Source organism: Festucalex cinctus, chromosome 6, assembly GCF_051991245.1.
Source record: "Festucalex cinctus isolate MCC-2025b chromosome 6, RoL_Fcin_1.0, whole genome shotgun sequence".
Taxonomy (NCBI): Eukaryota; Metazoa; Chordata; class Actinopteri; order Syngnathiformes; family Syngnathidae; genus Festucalex; species Festucalex cinctus.
This window is the reverse complement of record NC_135416.1, coordinates 8,431,919-8,452,946: the sequence shown is the minus strand read 5'-3', so window position 1 is coordinate 8,452,946 and position 21,028 is coordinate 8,431,919. Positions and strand designations below refer to the sequence as shown.

At 39.9% G+C, this 21,028-nt stretch overlaps 3 protein-coding genes across 6 annotated transcripts; 2 read left to right on the top strand and 1 right to left on the bottom strand.

Moving 5' to 3' along the window:
* The first annotated feature begins 2,318 nt into the window (after positions 1 to 2,318).
* On the top strand, positions 2,319 to 7,429 carry ufsp2 (ufm1-specific peptidase 2). 2 transcript variants are annotated; one of them, XM_077524662.1, is made up of 12 exons: positions 2,319 to 2,431; positions 2,601 to 2,688; positions 3,194 to 3,377; positions 3,446 to 3,512; positions 3,770 to 3,924; positions 4,014 to 4,206; positions 4,417 to 4,563; positions 4,631 to 4,795; positions 6,123 to 6,247; positions 6,324 to 6,400; positions 6,564 to 6,688; positions 6,771 to 7,429. In XM_077524662.1, the coding sequence occupies exons 1-12, from the start codon at positions 2,429 to 2,431 to the stop codon at positions 6,855 to 6,857; spliced, it is 1,416 nt and encodes a 471-aa protein (XP_077380788.1). In that variant the 5' UTR covers positions 2,319 to 2,428; the 3' UTR covers positions 6,858 to 7,429. The 2 variants fall into 2 exon arrangements, with proteins under 2 accessions (XP_077380788.1, XP_077380789.1); XM_077524663.1 differs by lacking the exon at positions 3,194 to 3,377.
* A 484-nt stretch (positions 7,430 to 7,913) lies between these two features.
* On the top strand, positions 7,914 to 11,239 carry cfap97 (cilia and flagella associated protein 97). The gene is made up of 4 exons (XM_077525581.1): positions 7,914 to 8,743; positions 9,378 to 9,652; positions 10,604 to 10,748; positions 10,934 to 11,239. Exons 1-4 carry the CDS (start codon positions 8,224 to 8,226, stop codon positions 11,056 to 11,058), a joined length of 1,065 nt encoding a protein of 354 aa, XP_077381707.1. The 5' UTR covers positions 7,914 to 8,223; the 3' UTR covers positions 11,059 to 11,239.
* A 1,021-nt stretch (positions 11,240 to 12,260) lies between these two features.
* On the bottom strand, positions 12,261 to 16,717 carry slc25a4 (solute carrier family 25 member 4). 3 transcript variants are annotated; one of them, XM_077524664.1, is made up of 4 exons: positions 16,407 to 16,717; positions 13,978 to 14,464; positions 12,777 to 12,917; positions 12,261 to 12,622 (listed from the first exon to the last, which is right to left on the bottom strand). In XM_077524664.1, exons 1-4 carry the CDS (start codon positions 16,515 to 16,517, stop codon positions 12,465 to 12,467), a joined length of 897 nt encoding a protein of 298 aa, XP_077380790.1. In that variant the 5' UTR covers positions 16,518 to 16,717; the 3' UTR covers positions 12,261 to 12,464. The 3 variants fall into 3 exon arrangements, with proteins under 3 accessions (XP_077380790.1, XP_077380792.1, XP_077380791.1); XM_077524666.1 differs by lacking the exon at positions 16,407 to 16,717 and adding an exon at positions 15,695 to 15,997; XM_077524665.1 differs by lacking the exon at positions 16,407 to 16,717 and adding an exon at positions 15,347 to 15,454.
* Positions 16,718 to 21,028: the final 4,311 nt, after the last annotated feature.

The following is a 21,028-nucleotide window of genomic DNA, read 5'->3' as shown; positions in this document are numbered from 1 at the left end:
ACATAAAAAACAAACAAACAAACAAACAAAAAACACAAAAAAAACAGTACACCTCTTCTTACCATCTTCTTTTCTGCGTATATATACATACAGTATATAAGCAACATTTCAACACAAGAGGTGTGGCAACACGTAACAATTAAAATTCTTATCCTCTGCGAGGAGCTGAGAGGAACTGAGGAGAGCTACAGGGCTGTCTTATAGTGCCCCCATGTGGTCAAGGTGGGCACTCCAGAAAGAGAAGCAAAATGGCCATTCAGTTGATGCAATGTAGGTGTTTTGGGGTTTGTTTGTTTGTTTGTTTGTTTTTTCCTTTGGTCATACACTGACAATTATCCATCTTGCTGTGTTGTCCTGCATTTAAAAGTAAATTGTTTTAATTAATCAGTTAGTTATTGGTCAGATGTATTTTATAATGTAAATATTATCAGAAAAAAAAACACATTTGTACAAATAATGGCCTGCCCCTGATAAATTTCTGGTCACTATGCAGTTTATTAGGTAAATACTTCTGGCCACTTTGTGACCAAATGTTTAAAAGGCAAATAATTGACAAACACATTCCTCAAAATCACTCTTTTTTTTCAGTAGAAATTTAAAATAATTGTAATTCCCGAATTTTTTTTTTTTTTTGCTGTTTTGATGGATTTAGAGCTCCTATTTGTAAATGCAGTGCTACTATCCAGTTACTCCAATCCTGTGTCCACTCAATCTGCCTGGTCTTGCATGCATGGCTGCCGTGTTGTCGCCCGAGGCAAACAGGCAAAGCACTAAGAAAGACTTTCACTCTTCTCTGTTATAGTGCCGAGCGTATTACTACTCATGTTGGTTTTGCGCTACTAATAGACAGTAAAGGAAATATTGTAAATGTTAGTGCAAAAAAGGAAATGTCAATGCATGTTTTCCCAGGTTGCATAAGAAGAGTGACATGAGCATTGATGCTGGAATAATTGCATATTGTATGCCTCCATCGTAGATATTGACCCATCAGTCACGGATGTATACAATAGATGTATAACCTCCCCCTATTGAATAGAACTATATCAACAATATGGCAGCCTATTGAAAACCCCATAGGTTCTGTAGTCAGAACACATTGTTGTTGTTGATATTATGTATACATTATTAGTATTGGCGGCACGGTAGTTGAGTGGTTAGCACGTCCGCTTCCCAGTTCTGAGGTCTCCGGTTCGAGTCCAGGCTCGGACCTTCCTGGGTGGAGTTTGCATGTTCTCCCTGTGCCCGCGTGGGTCTTCTCCGGGTACTCCGGTCTCTTCCCACATTCCAAAGACATGCATGGCAGGTTAATTGGGCGCTCCGAATTGTCCCTAGGTGTGTGTGTGTGTGTGTGTGTGAGTGTGGATGGTTGTTCGTCTCTGTGTGCCCTGCGATTGGTTGGCAACCAGTCCAGGGTGTCCCCCGCCTACTGCCCAGAGCCAGCTGAGATAGGCGCCAGCAGCCCCCGCGACCCTTGTGAGGAATAAGTGGTCAAGAAAATGGATGGATTATTAGTGTTTATGTGACTTGACAAGACAAGAACTCTAGTACGCCTACCCTGATTTTTTTTTTCTACTTCTATAGCCATGCATCCATTCTCTGTACAGCTAATCCCAACTGGGGTCACGGTTGTGCTGGAGCCGATCCCAGCTGACTTTGGGCGAGAGGCAGCGGACTTTCTGAACTCTTCAGCTAATCATCGGTCACATTCAGTCATGTCCATAAATATTGGGACATGGACACAACTCTCATCTTTTTGGCTGTGAAGACCACCAGAATTGATTTGAAATGTAACAAACCAGATGTGCATTTACAGACTACAGACATCCAAATCAGGTGAACGGTGCAGGAATTGACAGTGTGAATATACAGTATGCGTCCCATTTTTTATGCAATTAAAAGTAATAGGACAAATCAACAGCAACATCAAGTTTTCACGTTTTAATGCTTGTTTGCAAATATTTGGCAGCCAATTACAGCCTAAAGAATGAATCACCGGACGCTGGATTTCATCCCAGGTGATGGCTCTGCCAGGCCTCTACTGCAACGCCCGCAAACACCTGAGAACCGCTTTACTGTATGTGGGGGAAAACAAGGAGTTATGTGAACATTGTAAAATAATTGTTAAAATGTATGAATTTCTGTTGTAGTCAGGAGCTCTATTTTGTATGAAAAGAACTTCTTATATCGACAATGTTTACATTTGAAGCTATTCAGTCGTTGTTGCGAAATTTAGATGAACGAAATTAACGTTTACTGTTTTCCTAAAATGACGAGCTACCTTGAATGCAACACCGGTGGGAGGGGATATCGAGGCCCAATCAAATGTCGCGTAAAGGGACACGTTTATGACTGTTTAACAGACATGGCAGCCTCCTGTGAATAAACAACCCAGCTTCGTGTTTCTACTTTTTCCCAACAAAACCTGACTATGGTGGGCATGACTATTATTTAAGAGCTCTCATGTTACTGTGATCATGTTAACCCAGTTTGTTTATTGTCTCGTAGAAAGTCGTCAACGGGCAGCACGTTGTAGCTAGCTTTCCACATTGTGAATGTAAAACTTCCACGGCCAGCTGCTGTTTTGTTTTGTTGTATTTCAGATTGGTGATTCAAATAGCTTCGAGCCAGGAGACATCATCCGTATGAGAGGACCTCTCGAGCTCAAATGTCTCATGGACAGCACAGATGGTATGATAGAACGTCATTCTGAGTTAATTAAAGGTTTAGTGTCTCTCAAATAGTATATTATCCACTGAGTTACGGAAGCCTGTGAGGGTAAACTGATATTATGTATAACTCTGGCTTTGTCCCACATTCATGGTAGATCATAATGAGATTGAGAACATGCGCTACAGAAAATGGATGAAAACAGTTCAAATATTTGAAGAAATTGACATTTTCATCATCCAGATGTCTCAAATACAGTATTTCAATTCAACTTTATTCCAGACTCTAAGTCCAATACAAACGAATGACAAAATATACACCATCAAAGAACAATAAAAACAATAAAAACAGAGGGACGGTTATACAGTCATCAGGCAGTCATACCAATGTTTCCACATCCTAGACTGATACCGTACAGCACTACACTTAATATCAGTCAAAGACAGCACAACTTCATTCATAGTCCTATTCATGTAACAATGTAGCAAGTAACACAAAGTCATGTTTTTTTCCCCCTTTTTTTCAGTGACGCTTATGCACAAAGCCATCTCAAGAACATTTGATAACCTACGCTCTCAGGTCAACTCAGAATCCATCGTCCTTAGAGTCCAAGACAGCCCAGTGTTTATTTGGCCAAACAAACATGTTTATGTGACTCCGAAAGAAATAAATGCAAGCTCACTGTGTGAAGAACTACATAAATGGATACAGTAAGTTGTTTCTGTTGTTATCTTACATGCATTCCATTTGTTTCTATTCTATTTTGCTTACATTTCAGGATAGATGAACAAGAGTTGGCTGGCAAAAAGTCTGCGAAGAAGAAGGGCAAAAAGAACTTGGGAGCAGTATGTGAACATTTTGTATTTTGTCATTGTCTTTACTGCTCTATTAGAAGTACCACAGTTTGAAAAATATGTTTGATTTAAATTTCTCATTAGATGTCATAAGTACAATTCATAAGCACTAAATGAATCGCATATACAGTGCAACAAATGTAGCATGTAAGGCACGAGATGAGACTTTGATTTTGAGTACCCGTAATAATGTATGATAGCTAATCATACAGAATGACAATCACATTATTAATTTGTTTGCCATCCAGAGAGTGATTAGCTTGAACCTGATGATGGAGGTCACAAAGCCAGGTCCCCTCCCTGCCCCCATCCTCTGCAGAAACATCCAGAAGTCCCACTTCCTGTCCACAACCCTTCCCATGGACTGTGTTGTTCACATCCGCTCCACTGACACCATCAAAGAGTAACCATCACAATTAAAACATTTTTGTTTTTGTTTCAAAGAACAGCTTAGAATTTACAATTTAAACACTCTGTTATCTCATTATACAGTGCCTGTGAGCGCTTGTTGGAGGCACTAACACATCAACTACATGAGATGGAGCGAGAGACACTGCACCACATGAAGGGAACTACACTATCGGTCCCGGAGCCTTTTCACTTTCTGCTTCCGGAACCCAAGGGACTGGTGACGGTGGTTTATCCTGCTGGGGTGCCCGACAGCCAACTGGAGAACCAGCGTAAGGTACATCAGTGAGAGTGACCCACACGTGATGTACTAGATTTACATTTTGGTCCTTACGCTGCAGTCATGTACTCTACTGTATTTATTGTGTGTATGATCTAATCTGTTGATGATGGAAGAAAATTTTTAAACAATCAGAAACACCGCTTTTTGTATTTTTTTTTTTTAAAATTGGATTCTTGAATATTTTTACTTTCCCTGCTTGGCTAGGAGTTGCATGAGCGCTTTGAACTACCAGAAGACAGGCCCTATTTTAGAAGAGCCAATGCTTATCACTTCCCCAATGAACCCTACAAAGACGGATACCTCCGAAACCCTCACCTGGGCCTCACGCATCCTACCTTGGACGATGGAAAGGTAAATTTATTGAAGTATTTATTCAGACACTCTCTGGAATGGCAGTCTGATGACTTCTGTGTTTCAGGTGTACTTGGTACAGGGGCTGTACAGTTACCACCACTACATGCAGGACCGCATGGACGACAACGGCTGGGGCTGTGCTTATCGCTCCCTGCAGACCATCTGCTCTTGGTTCGAACAGCAAGGCTACGTGGAGCGGTCTGTGCCCACTCACAAGGAGATCCAGCAGGTAATGTGAATGGGACCAAATTTATTTATGCTGTTTCAATAAGAAGAAAATACAATTTGCAACTATTTTTGTATTATTATTTAGCAAATATTTGATTTTTTCTTTCTCCATTCCCGTAAATTGTTAGTAATTTTCCATAAATTGTTAGTCAAAAAGTTTGGACACACTTTGTCATATCCTCCTGACTACCAGCAATTCAAATTTGTCCTCTGTGGTGGACCTTTTTAAACCTGAATATCTCCCACCCAGTGCATACAATTGAATTAACTCCGTTTGTGCTCTATAGAGGACATTCAGAGCTTTCCAATGATACCACATGTGTAGGGCTTTGCTACCTTTGGTTGCATCATAAAAGAAAATGGCTTCCCTCAATGCAAGAACTATTTAGGGAAGAGGAAAAGTAAGTGTATAACACTTTTTATTGAACAAATTTAGGCTTTAAATGTTGTTAGCATGTTTTCTATAAGACTCTTAAGAACAGATTAAAGTATTGTTTGAATTATTTTAACTGTATTGGAGCCTAGCATTTAAGTTTAAAAAAAAACTTAAATCTCTGTAGTGGACACATAGCTTAAAAATAAAAACTTTTTTTTTTCCTCAAAATTTCTTTTGCATTATTCCAGTTACTTCACAAAGGTTGGGGAATATCAAAATAAACATGATTGGACAATATTTTTTTTCCCTGGTAGTCAGGAGGATATTATTGAAAAAAAAAAAAAAATCATGTCCAAACTATTGACTGATATTTTGTTTTGTATGGTTTGAAGGGTTCAAATGTGATGCTAACCCTTGACAGCAGTCTGCCATTCAAGTTACCGTCCCCAGTTTGAGGCAAGGTTATTATAGTGAAAACTAACCAAATTAAAAAAATAAATAAAGAAAAAAAATAATTTAAAAAAAAACAACTAAAATTGTGAAAAAACATGAACTTGAATGTGATTGCTTCTAACACAGCCACATCACCAGTTCTTAGAGGGTGTGCAAACTTGTGCAACCACATTAGCGCAGCTATTTATTTTTACTTGAAAACTCTTGACAGCTTGACAGTTTGTTTTTCTCCAGTTCGGTTGGACAGGTTTTAGGTCACATTAAAGGTGGAGAAGATTTTGAAGTGATTGATTTTGTTATATCACAAAACCCTGACATTTTATCAGGGGGGTGTAGACTTTTTATATCCAGCGTACTACTCTACAGGGTTCAGGAGATGATGACGAAGTGACTTAACATAAGAAACACTGTACAGTAATGTGTTTGCCATTATGTGGCTAGTTGCCATTTCATGTCATATGCGGCCATCTTGTGAGGCATTCCTGAATGTATTTTTTAGGCTTTAGTGGATGTTGGCGACAAGCAAGGGTCCTTTGTGGGGTCGCGTCAGTGGATTGGATCCTTCGAGGTTCACGCTGTCCTCAACCAACTCCTGGGGGTCACGTCCAAGATTTTGTTTGTGAGGTTTGTCCGCCTTGCACCCTTTGTCTGATGGATTTATATTATAGATTCGTGGAATGATGAGTACTCGTACTTTCAGTCAGGGTTCTGATATGGCCTCCAAAGGCAGAGAACTGGCCAACCACTTCCTCTCTGAGGGCACTCCTGTGATGATTGGTGAGCTTCACTGAGGTCTAAACAATTTTCTTGACGTAGTAAATTTAGGGTGTTCATTAGCTACAAGCGTTAGTAATCTAAAATATGAATGAATACATTTTTCACATTATACTAAAATAATGAGATGTACCTATATGTTGACATTTGCCATAAATGTTTTCAGGTGGGGGGGTCTTAGCTCACACCATCCTGGGCGTTGCTTGGAGTGAGACCACCGGGCAGATTCGCTTCCTCATCCTGGACCCTCATTACACGGGCGGAGAGGACTTGCAGGTCATCACAGAGAAGGTGGGCCTCCAAAATCATTGGTGCTTCTCCACATTTCTCCTTTACAAACGTTTTTAACTTGTGTATCTCGTGTTTTCCTCAGGGTTGGTGTGGCTGGAAAGGACCTGAGTTTTGGGATCAAACTGCATATTATAATATGTGTCTCCCCCAGAGGCCAAAAGTAATCTGATGGACAGCCATGATGATATAAAACGAAACATGACAACAACAACAAAAAAGTTGTTTTTATTTTGTGGCACAATATTTTCTACAATATATTATTATTGTCAGCGCTCATGTTTGCTATAGCCGCTTTGGCTCATGATAGTTTTGCCAAACTTGGACTAAACAAGGCATCACAAACAGGTCTTATAATTCTCATTCATCATCAGAATTGTACATGAGTATCTGCAAAGACACATTTTGAAGATATTTGAAATGCAATTGTGTTTTTTGGCATCATAGTTTGTGCTAATTTATGGTTTAAAGTAAACCATTAATTCCCAACCAGTTTGCTGTGTGATGCAAGCTCTAAAAGTGTGCTGTGGGAAATGATCACAGTTCACTTAATTGGTCAGAAAATTATTATAACAAATAATGTAAAAAAAAAAATTTTGTCCATCTAATTTACGAGTATTCCCCGACAAATGGCATGCTTTCTTGCAAGCACTTGGCTCAAATGCAACAGTTCATCTTAATCCTGTCTGGGTTCAGATAGGACCTCTCACAATTTACGATGTTAGTCAATACACACAAAAAATAATAAATAAAAAAAAATAAAAATAAAAACGTTGTTTGTCGTGTTTTGTTTCACAAAGTGTACTGTAACGTAATGTACAAGCTCCACTTGGTGGGCGGGCACGTCCCCCTATGCCCAGCCCATAGAGATGGGTCTGCAGCATAATACATTTGCATTTAACGTTTTAGAACGGTTTTAAAACAGTTGAGTGCATTTTTAAATTGAACTTAGTTATGACTTATTTTAATAACGTTAAGTACACAATGTTATACCAAGTGTCCTACAGTTATTGTATTTTATGTTAGTGGTGGTGACTCATAAGAAATTGTGAAATTGTCCAACGTACAACGATGACATCCATATTCAATATATGTTTAAAAAAAAAAAAAACGATGACCTCTTGTGTTTTGAATACGAGTGACATCTAGTGATCAAATGGTGCATTTGCACATACACGTCATCCGCGTCAGGGGCTGACATTAGCCTTTAAATCCGCTGACATCAACACTTGGGGCATTTGATCAGTGTAATTGACACGCTGATGTAATTCTAAGTCGTCATCAGTGTTCGGCTTTGATTAAAACTATAGTGTCAGGTTTTACAACATGCGTGAGGTCGATGATGCGATTTTTAAATCAGAGGTCGAGCTACCTTCGAGGCTGGTTCGACCTAGCTCGCAGTGTGAAATGTGTCTCGAGGAGGCCCCAATCTGGCAACCACGACCCACGGTAACCGTTGCCAGGAAGTGACGTCAGAGCACACTCGTCCCTGGTCTTCCTGGATTTAAACGCCGCGCTCGACGGTCACCCCGACTGCCATGTTCAACCCAAGTGACTTAGAGGGTGACGTCGACCACTCTTTTTTTGACAGCGACCGCGACGATGACAGAGACCGGGGAGGAGGAGGAGTTAGGAGCGAGGAACATGAAGTGGAAGAGGAGATTCCCAGCGGCTCGTTCGAGGCGCTAGAAGACGACGGGGGCAGCGACTGCAGCACGGACGACACCCGGGCTCAACCAGTGGCCTCGCACTCTGCGTCGGAGGTAGTCAGCGAGCGGTCCTCCCGAGCCAGACTGCCGCCCACTTGCTCCACCGTCTCCAGCCGCTACAGTTCGCCGGGAGGCTCGAGGGGCAGAGGCCGAGAGCCGTCCGCCCGCGTCCCCAGCAGAGCATCCAACAGGATGTCACTGGCCGAAGAGACGGACTACTCGCAGAGGGACGGGGGAAGTCCGGCCTCCTCACCTTTTCAGCACCTGCAGTTTGTGGAGCCCAGTGAGGGCAGCGCCAAGGGGAAGCGAGCCAGCAGCGGCCTCCGTCCAGAGGGAAACTTGAATGCAGGTGCAGTACGACTGTCAATGTATCGGAGATGATCCTTGTTGGATCGACTACAGACTAGTGCAGTCAACTAGTACAGCGAACTTAAATAAATAAGCGTTTAACCAGAACAAACAATTTATCGGAATCAGCCACCTTTGTTGTTTACATTTGCCTCAAATGCAACATAAAATCGCCATTTTGACTTGTAATCTCGCAATTGTCAATAAATGACATAACTGAACAGTAGCCTGATTGAGACATTTTCAACAGTAAGAGGATATTTTGTCTATAATTAATGTGGTAACTTCATTATTTTTTCATGAGCAATTAATACCTTTAAAAACGAATTTTGCCACTTGCTGAAGATGACATCATCGGTGCTGAGGAACCGGGTATTGACAAATCATGGCTCAATTTGCTGATCAAACAGGTGAGCCGTGATTGGTCGTTACCCATTTCTTCAGCACAGGTGATGTCATCTTCAGTCGACAGCAAGTGGCAAAATTAGTTTTGAAAGGTATTTATTGTACATGAAAAATAATGAAGTTAGCAAATTAATTCTAGAAAAACTTTACTTACGAAAATGGTTCAATTAGTTAAGTATCGCTTTATTGCATTTAATAAAATAGGATTAATCATTCTTTTTATGTTCCAGACATGGACTCCTTCACCAGTGGTGGAAGCCTCATGCAGGACAACCTCATCCTTCACTGCAGAGGACGGCCGAGCAGGAAAAACTTCACCTTCAACAACAACGAGGTGCAACGCATCGACCACGAGAATCAGCGACTCCTCCGGGTGCTCTCACGCATTTCTTTAGCGCCCGGCGCCATCGTAAACCAGTTCACCCGCAAGAGCACCACCCCGCACATGTCTCACAGTTCCGTTAACCGCCAGCGGGAGCAGAAACGCATCGATAAGGACAACCAGGTGAGTTCAGCTTGTTTGCTCTCTAATGGCACATTTTCTCATAGCATTGCAAATATTGATGATATGGTAGATTGATGTTGATGTGATACACGTGCAACAAAGTTGATATTGCAACGTATCGTATCATACTATGATCAAATATTGATACGGATTTGTCAATTATTGATACCACAGCTTTTTTGACGTATTGATATAATGTAACTGTTATTTTTAAAAATTGATTAAGTGATTCACATAAAATGGCTTGCTGTCTTTGATTGTTGGGATGTTAATGGCTCAATAAACATTGCCCTTTTTTGTTTTCCTGAAAACATTCTGCCCGATGCCAGCAAATTATCTTATACTAAATCAGGGCCCACTGTCACAAAATGGTATATTTCTGGAAACAATGCTGGAATAAGTCCACTTTAAGTGTAGGTGGTTGTCGAGCTGAGTTCGTGTGAGTGTGGGCACATTTTAAGAAGACACGAGACAGACGTGGACAGATGGCAACAGGTGGAGCGGGTGGTGGCGCTGTGACATCACAGGAAAGTCCAACCTTTGCCATTCTTCTGATTCTTCCCATATAAACTGCACATATGCTTCATGAGAACTAACACAAATGAGCTGTTTCTTGCTATATCTCTATACAGTATAGGGTTTACCACATTATTGTGATCTTGCTATGTTGCCGTGTGATTAGTAATTTATGTGGTCCAGAGTGTCCACTCTTTCAACTCATTGTCACACTGTCTATTCCTGGAGTGCAGTAATTGAATATGCGATCACGGGTTCATTTCTCCAATCACTCACATGTCTCAACAAGTAACATTAGCTCAGTTGGAAAATATTTGAAAGGAGTCGTACATAAACTTTTCAGTTTTGTTGTTTTCACCGACTGACACGGTAAGATAAGTCATGTTGATTGTGAGAAGGTTCTTTGTAAGTTTATAATGGTCGCTCTCTTCGCAGGCCCTCCTGAAGCGGTTGGAGTTCGTCAAGTCCACGCCGGCACTCAAACGTTCCAACCAGCTGACTGACTACCAGCGCCAAGCCAGATATCAGGCCACTCCGTGCGAAGTGTGCGACAACGCCACCAACATACTTCCATCCAGCGGTATGACTTCCTCATCAGAGCACACACACCAAATTGTCAGTCAAAATTTCTTGAATCTTTTATATGGCAGTAGCCATGTTAAAGCTGACATGCATTTAATTCCATATGATATGAAATATAATGTGTGTGAATATGACATGTAGATTGCCCAAATGTAAGATTTGCCTTGTTGCCTTCATCCACAGTGGCCGCCGGCATGAGCTCCATCCGGGGAAGCACCTCCCAGTTGGGAACACGAGTCACCTCGGCAAGCTCCAACGCAACCAGGGCCAAAGCGCTCCTCGCGGCCCGCCCACCTTTTTGTTGTTAGTCTAATGTACTGTACAGCATGCATGCGTTTTCAAGTTCCTTAATAAATGTCTATTTTTACCTTAATAAATAATGGAGTGATTACAAACAAGAGAAAAATTGGCCACAGAGATAGTTTTGACAGTAGGGTAAATAATAGTGATATATATAAAAAAAAAAAAAAAAAAAGCACCGCTTTTTTAAATATGTAAATTAAAATACATTTTAATTAAATTTTAAAGAGATACTTCACTTATTTAGCCCATTATAGCAATAAAAAAAATTCTCATTTTGTCTATAATTTGATACTTTAATTATTTTTCACATACAATTTGTACCTTTAAAAACACATTTTGCAACTTGCTGTCGACTGCAAATGACATCACAAGGGTTCAGGTAATCAATCACAGCTCACCTGTTTTCTAGGTTTGGCCATGTGACATTCACAAGCTGAGATGTGATTGGTTACCCAAGCCCTTGTGATGTCATTTTCAGTCGACAGCAAGTTGCAAAATGTTTTTAAAAGGTACTAATTGTACATGAAAATATCAAAATTATTATAGGCAAAATAATGTTTGACTGCCAAAAATGGCTAAATAAGTAAAGTATCCCTTTAAACACATTTGTGTTTATTTGATAGCAAGTCAAGTAAAAATAATTGTCATTAAAAAAAAAATGCAGTAATGCTGTCATATTGAAAACAATAAATAAACTAGCATTTAAAAAATTCATTTGACGGCAAGTAATTTTTAAAAATTTATAATTATTTAATTTATAAGGTTTGAAATAAATATGGCAGCGTTACTTTTTTTTAATGAGTTCTAATTTTCTATCACATGTAGTTTTTTAAATACACAATTAAAATGTGATTTTAATATATACTGCTTTGTATTCATGTTTTAATTTATTTTTTAAATATGGCGGATATATATATATACATATTTTTATGACAGTTACCATTAACTTGATGTCAAATATGGTATTTACATATTTTAATATAATAGTAATGTTCTGTAAATTCAGGACATTAAATCATATTTGAATTAAATTCCATTTAGAAAAATGTCAGTCCCGATTTTTATTCTTTTGACAGTTTAACTTGCCATAATATTGAAGTAATATTGTCTGAAAACTAAAATGAATTCAATTATTTATATATATATATATATAAAAAAAAAAAAAGTAAAAACTTTTCATTTGACAACAGGTTGTCATGGCAACAAATGGTGAGAAACTGTAAATCTTTATTATAGACAGTTGCTGGTTACAGTTGGCCTGACTTGGCACTCTCTGGCCACTTTATTAGGTGCACTGTGAATGTGTACCTAATGTGGCTGCTGAGTATGTACAGAATCTTTTCGGGGGCTGCCACGTGTTCAAAAAGCATAATTAAGACAAGCGTGCATCCTAGCGGGTTTCCAGGGTGGCCTATGTGTACTTCTTGATCTCGTCGTACAGAACCAGCACGAAAGCTCCGCCCATCCCTCTGATCACATTGGACCAAGCGCCCTTGAAGAAGGCTTTGGAACCTTCATCATTGAGGATCTTCCTCCAGCAGTCGATTGTGCCCTTGTACATGATGTCAGCTGCATGACATAAAATAACAGGACACTATAATTGACAGCAGGGCTGGGTGATAAGGTCTTACCCCGGGATAACCGTGGCGACTGGCTGCTCGTGTTATTTATCAGTGAACTACCAAACCCTATGTCAAAGTCACGTGTTTAGCGACTAGCTCACCTCCTTTGCGACCAGACTGCATCATCATACGACGTCTGACGGTGTCGAAGGGGTACGACACCAGGCCGGCCGCGGCCGTCACCGTCTGGGCGATCATCCAGCTGACCACGATGTGTGTGTTCTTGGGATCGGGAAGCATTCCTGTTAGGGGGGCGGGGTTATTTGCTTAGTCGTTCGTCTTACTGCCCTCAAAATCAAAACATTTGGCATGCCTAAACTAATGTAATCCAACATGAGAGATTAAGGCTTATTTTTGATAGTTGCAGTTGGCAGTAATGAAGTGAACTGTGAGCTGTTCCGTATAGCTAGTTAGCTAGTCTTTGCCACCTGACCTTCGCAACAAGTCTCTTAAACTCACCGTAACGGCCTTGTAACCTTGTACTGTATTTTTCTTTGTATTTGTTTGTTTTATTCATGTGCATATACAGTGTCCTTCAGGGTTTCAAAAGGCACTTACAATTATAACGTGCAGTCGCCAACATATTTTGGCTCACATGTCAGCTAAAGGAAGGTAAAGTATGATCAAAACAACTGAGTATTTTCTGTTAATAAGGGAACGAAATAGCCTGCTTGATAACCACAGTAGAATTTATGAATCCACTGAGACAATTTTACACAAATTTGTAATTTACCACTCCACTCCTAGATAGCACAATCATATAATGCTGTGATTTACCCTTTAGCAAACAACTAGTTGCGCGACTCAGCAGTTGAGTGGTACGTTAACAAATAATTAGCCTACTTTAGTTGTGCTACCTAGCATAGCGCTGAAGCGGTAAATTACCAATGTGTAGTTGCGCTACCTAGCAGAGAAGCAGTAAATTACAAATGAGTGTAGTTATGCTAGTACCTAGCATTGAAGTGGTACATTAGCATTCAGTGTAGCCGCTCTACCTGGCTGGCATATACCTATACAAATTTTAATTTACCTTTTCACCACTTGTGAGCGCAACTACACTATTTGAGTTCACCAAGTCGACTACTTAAAGAACCCGAAAGGTGTTCACTGGGATACATTGTGTGGGTGTTGTTTTCTTATAGGGCTGCAGCTAGCTAATATTTCAAAACAGAGAAATTTATCCCGTTGATAAATCGATAATTGTTTAAGAGTTGATTTTAGTGGGAGGACTCTTCGAGGCAGCTTTTCAGTCGTCTATGGGACGAACCAAAGGACCATTTGTAGTTGTGTATTTGCCCTTGCCTTTAGCTGTGTCAAAGCAGCCGAAGTAGGCGGCCCTGTAGATGATGATGCCCTGCACGGACACATTGAAGCCCTGGTAGAGCCCCTTGAGGCCGTCTGTCTTGAAGATCTTACTGATACAGTTTCCCAGGCCGGTGAACTCCCTCTCGGCCGCCCCCTTGCCAATGTCGGCGGCCAGTCGCGTCCTGGCGAAGTCCAGTGGGTAGACGAAGCACAGCGAAGTGGCGCCGGCCGCGCCGCCTGATGCCAGGTTGCCGGCGAAGTAGCGCCAGAACTGTGTCTTCTGGTCCACGCCGCCCAGGAAGATCTTCTTGTACTTGTCTTTGAAGGCAAAGTTGAGGGCCTGGGTGGGGAAGTATCGTATGACGTTGGCCAGGTTTCCCCTCCAGAAGGACACGAAGCCTTGTTCCTTTGGGATCCGCACCACACAGTCGATGATGCCCTTGTACTGCATGTCAGCTGTGATCTGCTTACTGGCATGCTGGACCTGCACAAACCAACAAATCTCTACTAAAGGCTGAACAATAAATCAAATTCAAATTGACATTGCAACATTGTAGAATGCATAAAGGCTGCAATTCGGGGCGGGGGAGACTCCTTAATATTGATCAGTTGTAGTAGGCTCTTAGGCAATTGTATTCAATTGACATATACCTGTGTCCAGTTAACTCAAATAACCCTTCTTAAGTAGGTTGTAAAAGTCTCAGTGCCAGTAAACTGCGCTGTGACGCCATCAACAGGAATAGACTGGACACGCCGCTGCTCTCATTAGAGATAAAACAGACTTAACAGTAGGACTAGAGAAGCTGGTAAAACATGTGGCAACATGGAGGCCATGTTGGCAGAGGTGACTTTCCCATCAAAAGCTCTTGTGGGCATACGTGGCAGCCATGTTAGCAAGGGGAGAGAGATTCCCTTTAAATAATTGAATGTATAGACGGTAGCTAGCCTCGCTAAATGCGTAACCGACCTATTCACATCTATGGCTGTTTACTGGAGCCAGTCGTGTACACGTCTCGCAGTAAACAGTTGTTGATGTTTTGTAAAATCAACGTGAAAAAGGGAAGCATTGACATTGTGGCTCATGAATGCGACCACATACATAAGCACCAATAACATAAGTTTCGATAAACTTGATTCAAACATTTTCAAACTATTTCAAGCTTTTCCCCTCTTTATTTTTTGTTAAATATTTACAATAATTTTGTACTAGACTGAGAATTTTTTTTTGGCTACGAAAAAGTATTGTCACCACGAGTGAAAATAATGTCAATGCCTTTACAGCCACTCCCCCTCCATTATTTCTTCTGGTGAAACAATATGGTGAAGTATGTCTAAGAACCATATTTCATATCATTCTACATCTTACAAAGATATTTTGGACACTTGTATGGTTCTGAACCGTTTAGTGCTCAGTTGTCACATAGTCCTGTCCTCGAGGGTTGTTTTTCTAGGTTTCGCTACTCCAACACACCTGATTCAATGATCAGGATCATTATCAGGCTCCTGCAGAGCTTGTTGATTAGCTTATATATGAATCAGCTGTGTTGAACGTGGGAAACCTCTAAATTCTAAAACATGCAGGACCGGACTTTGACAACCACTGGTTTAAGTGCCTTTTCCTTCCCCGCCACTCGCAGGCCTGCTTTGGATGTATTTGGACAGCAAGAACAAGCCCATTCAACACTTTTGGGATGAACAAAAGACCATCACTGACCTCTATTTGTCACTTCCTGTAAGTTCACAGGCCGGGTGACCCAATATTTTTGTCCACGCAGGGTCTTCACCACTGAGCGGGTGTCACTCGAGAACGGCAACGAGTATGAAGTTACAGCTCCCGAGTTAAATTTAGCGCTTCGCTTTCACTGCTTATGCTTCAGTCGGGTTCTGAATTCAAGTATGACGCTTTGGCTCACATACATAGACGTGTAAGACGGACCCTTCAATGGAGACGCATTATTAATGTAACTGGAAAACGTGAGCGTCAACAACGCCGTGCGTAAAAAGCAAAAGTCTCAGCTCAATTTACACGTACGACCTCAGCAAGTTTTACGCACAAATGACTAACTTACACGCATATATGTTACGCGCACAAACGTTGGTTGATTCGTTTCATAAGCTGTTCTCACTCGATTTTCACATTTTTACGCACACAAGCAGCTGCTTTTGTTGGCTCCCAGCTCCTTATTGATACGCATGACGCACATTTGGCTTACGTAACCAACCTTTACGCACGAAATAAGATTAATTCATTAGCACGCTATTCTGTAACTTCTACGCCTACACAACCAAATTTGGTTGATTAATTTCAGCACCTGCTTTTCTTTTGCCAGGCCCAGCTCCATACTGACACGCATGACTCGCATTTACGTCACCGTGTTTGACGTACTTTCACTGTTGCTCTTTTGCGCACCACATTTTCTGATTACCTGCAGTAAGAGTTTGACCCTCTCGATGGGTGCCACGGCTGTCTTGGAGATGGCGGCGGCCACGCCACCAGCCAAGAAGTCCTTCAGGAAACTGACCACCGCGTCCGACATGGCTGCTAGCTTAACGCAAGCACACGCAGCTCCTTCAGGAAAGCCGACGTCGCAGCTCCAAGTGGACGATGCGACCCCCCGCGCGTGTCCTAATATATGAGGGGAGGTCGTGTATCGCGAGAGTTAGGTGATGGATCTGTTGCCCGTCGAACCCGCACACGAGACCGAATAAATATCCGAGGTTGAAGTTCACGAGGAAACGCGCCCACACCAAGGGGACGTTTAAAGGACACACGAGGGTCTAAAAGGCACGTTCCCGTAATATGTGCAAACAATCGTCAACATGCAAAACCTGTTCGAAAAGAGGCAACGATGCATTTTGTATTGTACCATTGGGAATGTATGGTGCTTTTTAATATTTTCGAAAATATTTAGTGTCGTATAAGTGACATATAATGTAGATAAATAGAACATCTCAAAGAGTAAAGACGAAATTGAACACACTCAGAGTAAGAGAAAAAACGTGTGGACTATATCTATCTATGCATTTTATTGAGTGTCAAAATACTCAGTGCTTTCTATTTGGCATTTAGTGGCTCTTTTGTGATGCTGAAGAATGTTAAATAGACCACAAAGTCAAGGCATGCAGTGCTGTCAAAAGCACTGTCCGGTTATTTATATAGGCTATAGTCAAATGATAAGGTAGGCCTATAGTTGTTTGTTTGTTTTGTTTGTTTTACATTAGGCAATGCTCATCTTAATTTTAAACACGTGTGGCAGTAAAATAAATAAATAAATAAATAAAACTACTTAAAACATTGTAGGTGTACAGTAAATTACATGGCAACAGATTGACCCAGGAACAGATGATGTCATGACAATTTTGGACATGGCAGTTATAATAATAATAATTTAAAAAAAATGCAAAATTCACATCATGCAATAATATAGAAATTAAAATTTAAAAAAAAGTTTTCCCACGACCTGAACGTGGAGGCGCCACTTGAATGGTGATGCAACACTCGTCACCACCACACAGTGGTGTCAGCTGAAAATGTTCACTTTTGATTGACACGTTCACAACTCATTTGAAGCTTTATTTTTTATTTTTTACTTACATCGGAATAATAAAGTATAAGTTATTTTCTTTCAAAATATTAAGTGTGAAAGTCAAATATACATTGTATAAGTTTTTTGTTTTTTTTTTTACTTCTTCCGACTCCCTTTTGATCATGTAAGCTGTGCTGAATGATGACCATGTATGTAGTTAACCACAAAAAAAACTTTTAAATGTTTTTTATTTTAATTTCAGTATTTCTGTAGCTAGTTTATATGTTCAATAAACAAACTGAGCTGATCTGAACATTGTACTAATGTAAATCTAAAGATATATATTTGATATATAGTTGGCCCCAAACGCTTTTCACTAGACAGCCACAAGATGGCGCTGTTTACCAGTCATTGAACTATACACACCAGCCAGTTGGTGGCACCGAAGAGCTGAGAGGTAACTCTCAAACAGCTGCTTTTACTGGGCGATAAATTAATAGAAATAACATCGCACTTTATTTGGCCTCGGTGTGGAGGAGAATGGGGAATGAGTGGACCCCCCCCCCCCCCACACACACACACACACACACACACAAACTCCCCAGCCCCTCCTCGAGGTCAGAGTTGAAGCTCAGCTGGCAGACACAGAAGGTTTGCAGGGGATTGAGCGTCCCTCTCACGTGAGCTCCTCACGCAGCCGGCCGGGCAGCAGGCTTGCTTGCACCTGCTTCTTGCCCCTCTTCTTGGGGCTTCACACTAAACTCACCACTTGTACATCCAACAATTTCGACAACTCATCCCATTAAAACGTTCTGCGTTGTCTGTGACAATAATCATCACTGATGAGCATTCACACATGCAGTGGAGAGAAGTCTACAAACCCCTGGACAAATTGGTTCTGTAAAAGCCAAGATTTTCTTGAAACCTAATCAAAAAGCTGACTAGAACAGCTGAACTGTATTTGGGGTTAATCAGTTACTTTATAGAGTGACTACTCCCTTTTATAACAATTTTTTTTTCATTCTCCCAAATTCCTACTTTTTATGCACAATTACAAATTTTTCAGGAAAACACTCCCATTGAAAAGAATGGAGGTATTTTCCAAATTGTACTCATCCTTACATACCGTATTTATCTACATATTGCTGGTGTTAGGCCAAAACCTTGTACTTCCAAAATAGTCACTTTTCAGGAAACCCCAAAAAGCGCGTTTGTTCAATTATTAACATTGCATCATCAAAGCGAGCAAGCCATTTTCAACATTTTAGATTGGTAAATAATTTGCAATAAATAAATGAACAATAACTCAACTCAACTTTATTTATACACTTTAAAATGAACATTGCTGTATACAAAGTGCTGTACATGGAACAGAAATCGATAAATAATGCAGTAAGGAATGAGATAAGTAAAACAAGAGCAAAACAAACATTATAAGTGACTATACAAGTAAATAAAGTTTACATCAATAAATTAATAATAAGAAGTAGGCGAGTGAATAAATGAATACATAAATAAATAAATAAAAATAAATTAAATATACAAAAAAAACAAAAAAAAAACACCGACGCATGAACTAATCAATATTATAGATTTTTTTTTTTTAAATGAATTAATTAATTTAAAAAAAGACATTTACCAAATTGTGACTTACTAGGTTTCGGGCTGATGCTGGAGATATGCAATTATTGTTCAATAAATTCTAACTTGAAAATGTTCCGCAGCAGTTCCCACATTTTTCCAACACATAATTTCCAAATTAATGCAGAAATTTCAATTTAAAAAAAAAAATCCAATCCTGCCACATTTTTCCACCAAAACTGCATGAAAAAAAATGCCCAAATTAATAAACATTTTAACATATTTCAGTTCTCAGGTTATCCCATAAGTTAGCATACCTTCTGCTAAGGGAAATATATTATTTAGCATTTCTCATTTTATGAATACAATAATATAATGCAGCATTTGTTAAATTAACAATTCTTACATTCTACATTTCCTACCTTTCACTTCCTTCTACATCATTTCACTTGCGCGCCAATCATTTAATCAGCTGTCGCACGCAACTTGCATAGAAATTGCATTCGCTTGTGTATGTACATGCACAATAATAACATCTTGGCGGTCACACGGTGTGCATGTGATGAAGGTTTTAGGTTGGGGGGGGTGAAGTCGTTGCTTGATAAGATCTGTCAGTTTGAAGGGGGGGGGTCATGGAGGGGATTTGCATTTTGAGTATGAAGAGCTGCAGGTGTCAGACAGTTCGAAAACACCCCACCACCCTCATCAACATTCACTCAAAGCGCCGCATGATGTAGAAGAGAAAGTCTGTGTGTTTACTCGGCAGGATTACTGCTTGCATTCGGTTGTCGTTAATGTGTATTTAATGACTGTTAAGCACACATTACAATGCGTTTTTAGCATCTAGAATAGCATCAAATCCTTTTTGAAATTGTATGTATTTCTAGTTTTTCAAATGATATACTCACATTTAATTGCGGTGAGAATTATGTGTGTTCTACTGCTTTCGTATTTTTGTTCATATGGAATAAATTAATGTGTATGATGAAGCAACATTATCCTTAAACTGTGACTATTTTCTCACGCACATCTTGACATAGATGTGAACCTCATCAAGGGTTACTATAGTTTTGAAATTTTCACATCAGTTAGTTTTGAATTCATTTTGAGTTTTCTTTTTTACATTTAGTGAGTTTTAACACATTCACTGCCAGTCCAGCAGAAAAAAATTTGACATTGACGTCTTTTTCCGTCAATGGCAGTGAATGAGTTAATTAGTTTGTAGGGTGGTTCTGTTAGCTTTTTATTAGTTTTAGTTATTTAATGAAAGCTACGTTTTAGTTAATTTCAGTATCAGTTTAAAACAAATGTGTATTACTTGTGTGCAATATTTAAAAAAAAATACCACGGGTGTGATCTCATCTGAAGGTGCTTTTCTATTGGCTGCTGCTAGATGACGTCACTTCTGTGTGAGTGTGACACACTTTCAAATGTCCGTATTCCGGCGGTTAATATCAAAATAACTCTACCGTATTTAAAATCATCCTCAAAGGCTCATGCATTAATTTACATAGCAAAGACTAAAGCAAAGGACAGTTTTGCGATAATTATAGTTCGTTTTAGTTAGTTTTGTAAACCTAAAATGTAGTTCAAATTTTCATTTTTTAAAAAGCATTTTCGTTTTTATTTTATTTCGCTAACAAAATTGTTTTTTGAATTTTAGTTGTAGTTTTTTGTTAGTTTTAGTTAACTAAAATAACTTTGACCTCACCCTACCTTTGCTCGTGAATGACTGAACACTTCATTATACCTAATCATGGCACACTTGTTCTCAATTAGCCTGTTCACTTGTTGTTATTTTCCAAACAGGTGTTTGATGAGCATTCCTCAACTTTGTCAGTCTTTTTTGCCACCCGTACCAACTTCTTTTGCAACGTGTTGCTGCTATAACATTCTAAACTAGAAAAAGTGCAATTTTTGGAGAGATTGCGTGGGAATGC

Coding starts and splice junctions, on each gene's coding strand:
- ufsp2 (XM_077524662.1), top strand. Junction 2,689..3,193: donor TCTCATGGACAGCACAGATG/GTATGATAGAAC, acceptor CCTTTTTTTCAG/TGACGCTTATGCACAAAGCC. Junction 4,796..6,122: donor CTCACAAGGAGATCCAGCAG/GTAATGTGAATG, acceptor TGTATTTTTTAG/GCTTTAGTGGATGTTGGCGA.
- cfap97 (XM_077525581.1), top strand. CDS start 8,224: ATGTTCAACCCAAGTGACTTAGAGGGTGACGTCGACCACTCTTTTTTT. Junction 8,744..9,377: donor AGAGGGAAACTTGAATGCAG/GTGCAGTACGAC, acceptor TTTATGTTCCAG/ACATGGACTCCTTCACCAGT. Junction 9,653..10,603: donor GCATCGATAAGGACAACCAG/GTGAGTTCAGCT, acceptor CTCTCTTCGCAG/GCCCTCCTGAAGCGGTTGGA.
- slc25a4 (XM_077524664.1), bottom strand. CDS start 16,517: ATGTCGGACGCGGTGGTCAGTTTCCTGAAGGACTTCTTGGCTGGTGGC. Junction 14,465..16,406: donor GGGTCAAACTCTTACTGCAG/GTAATCAGAAAA, acceptor TGGTTTGTGCAG/GTCCAGCATGCCAGTAAGCA. Junction 12,623..12,776: donor GCAGTCTGGTCGCAAAGGAG/GTGAGCTAGTCG, acceptor TATGTCATGCAG/CTGACATCATGTACAAGGGC.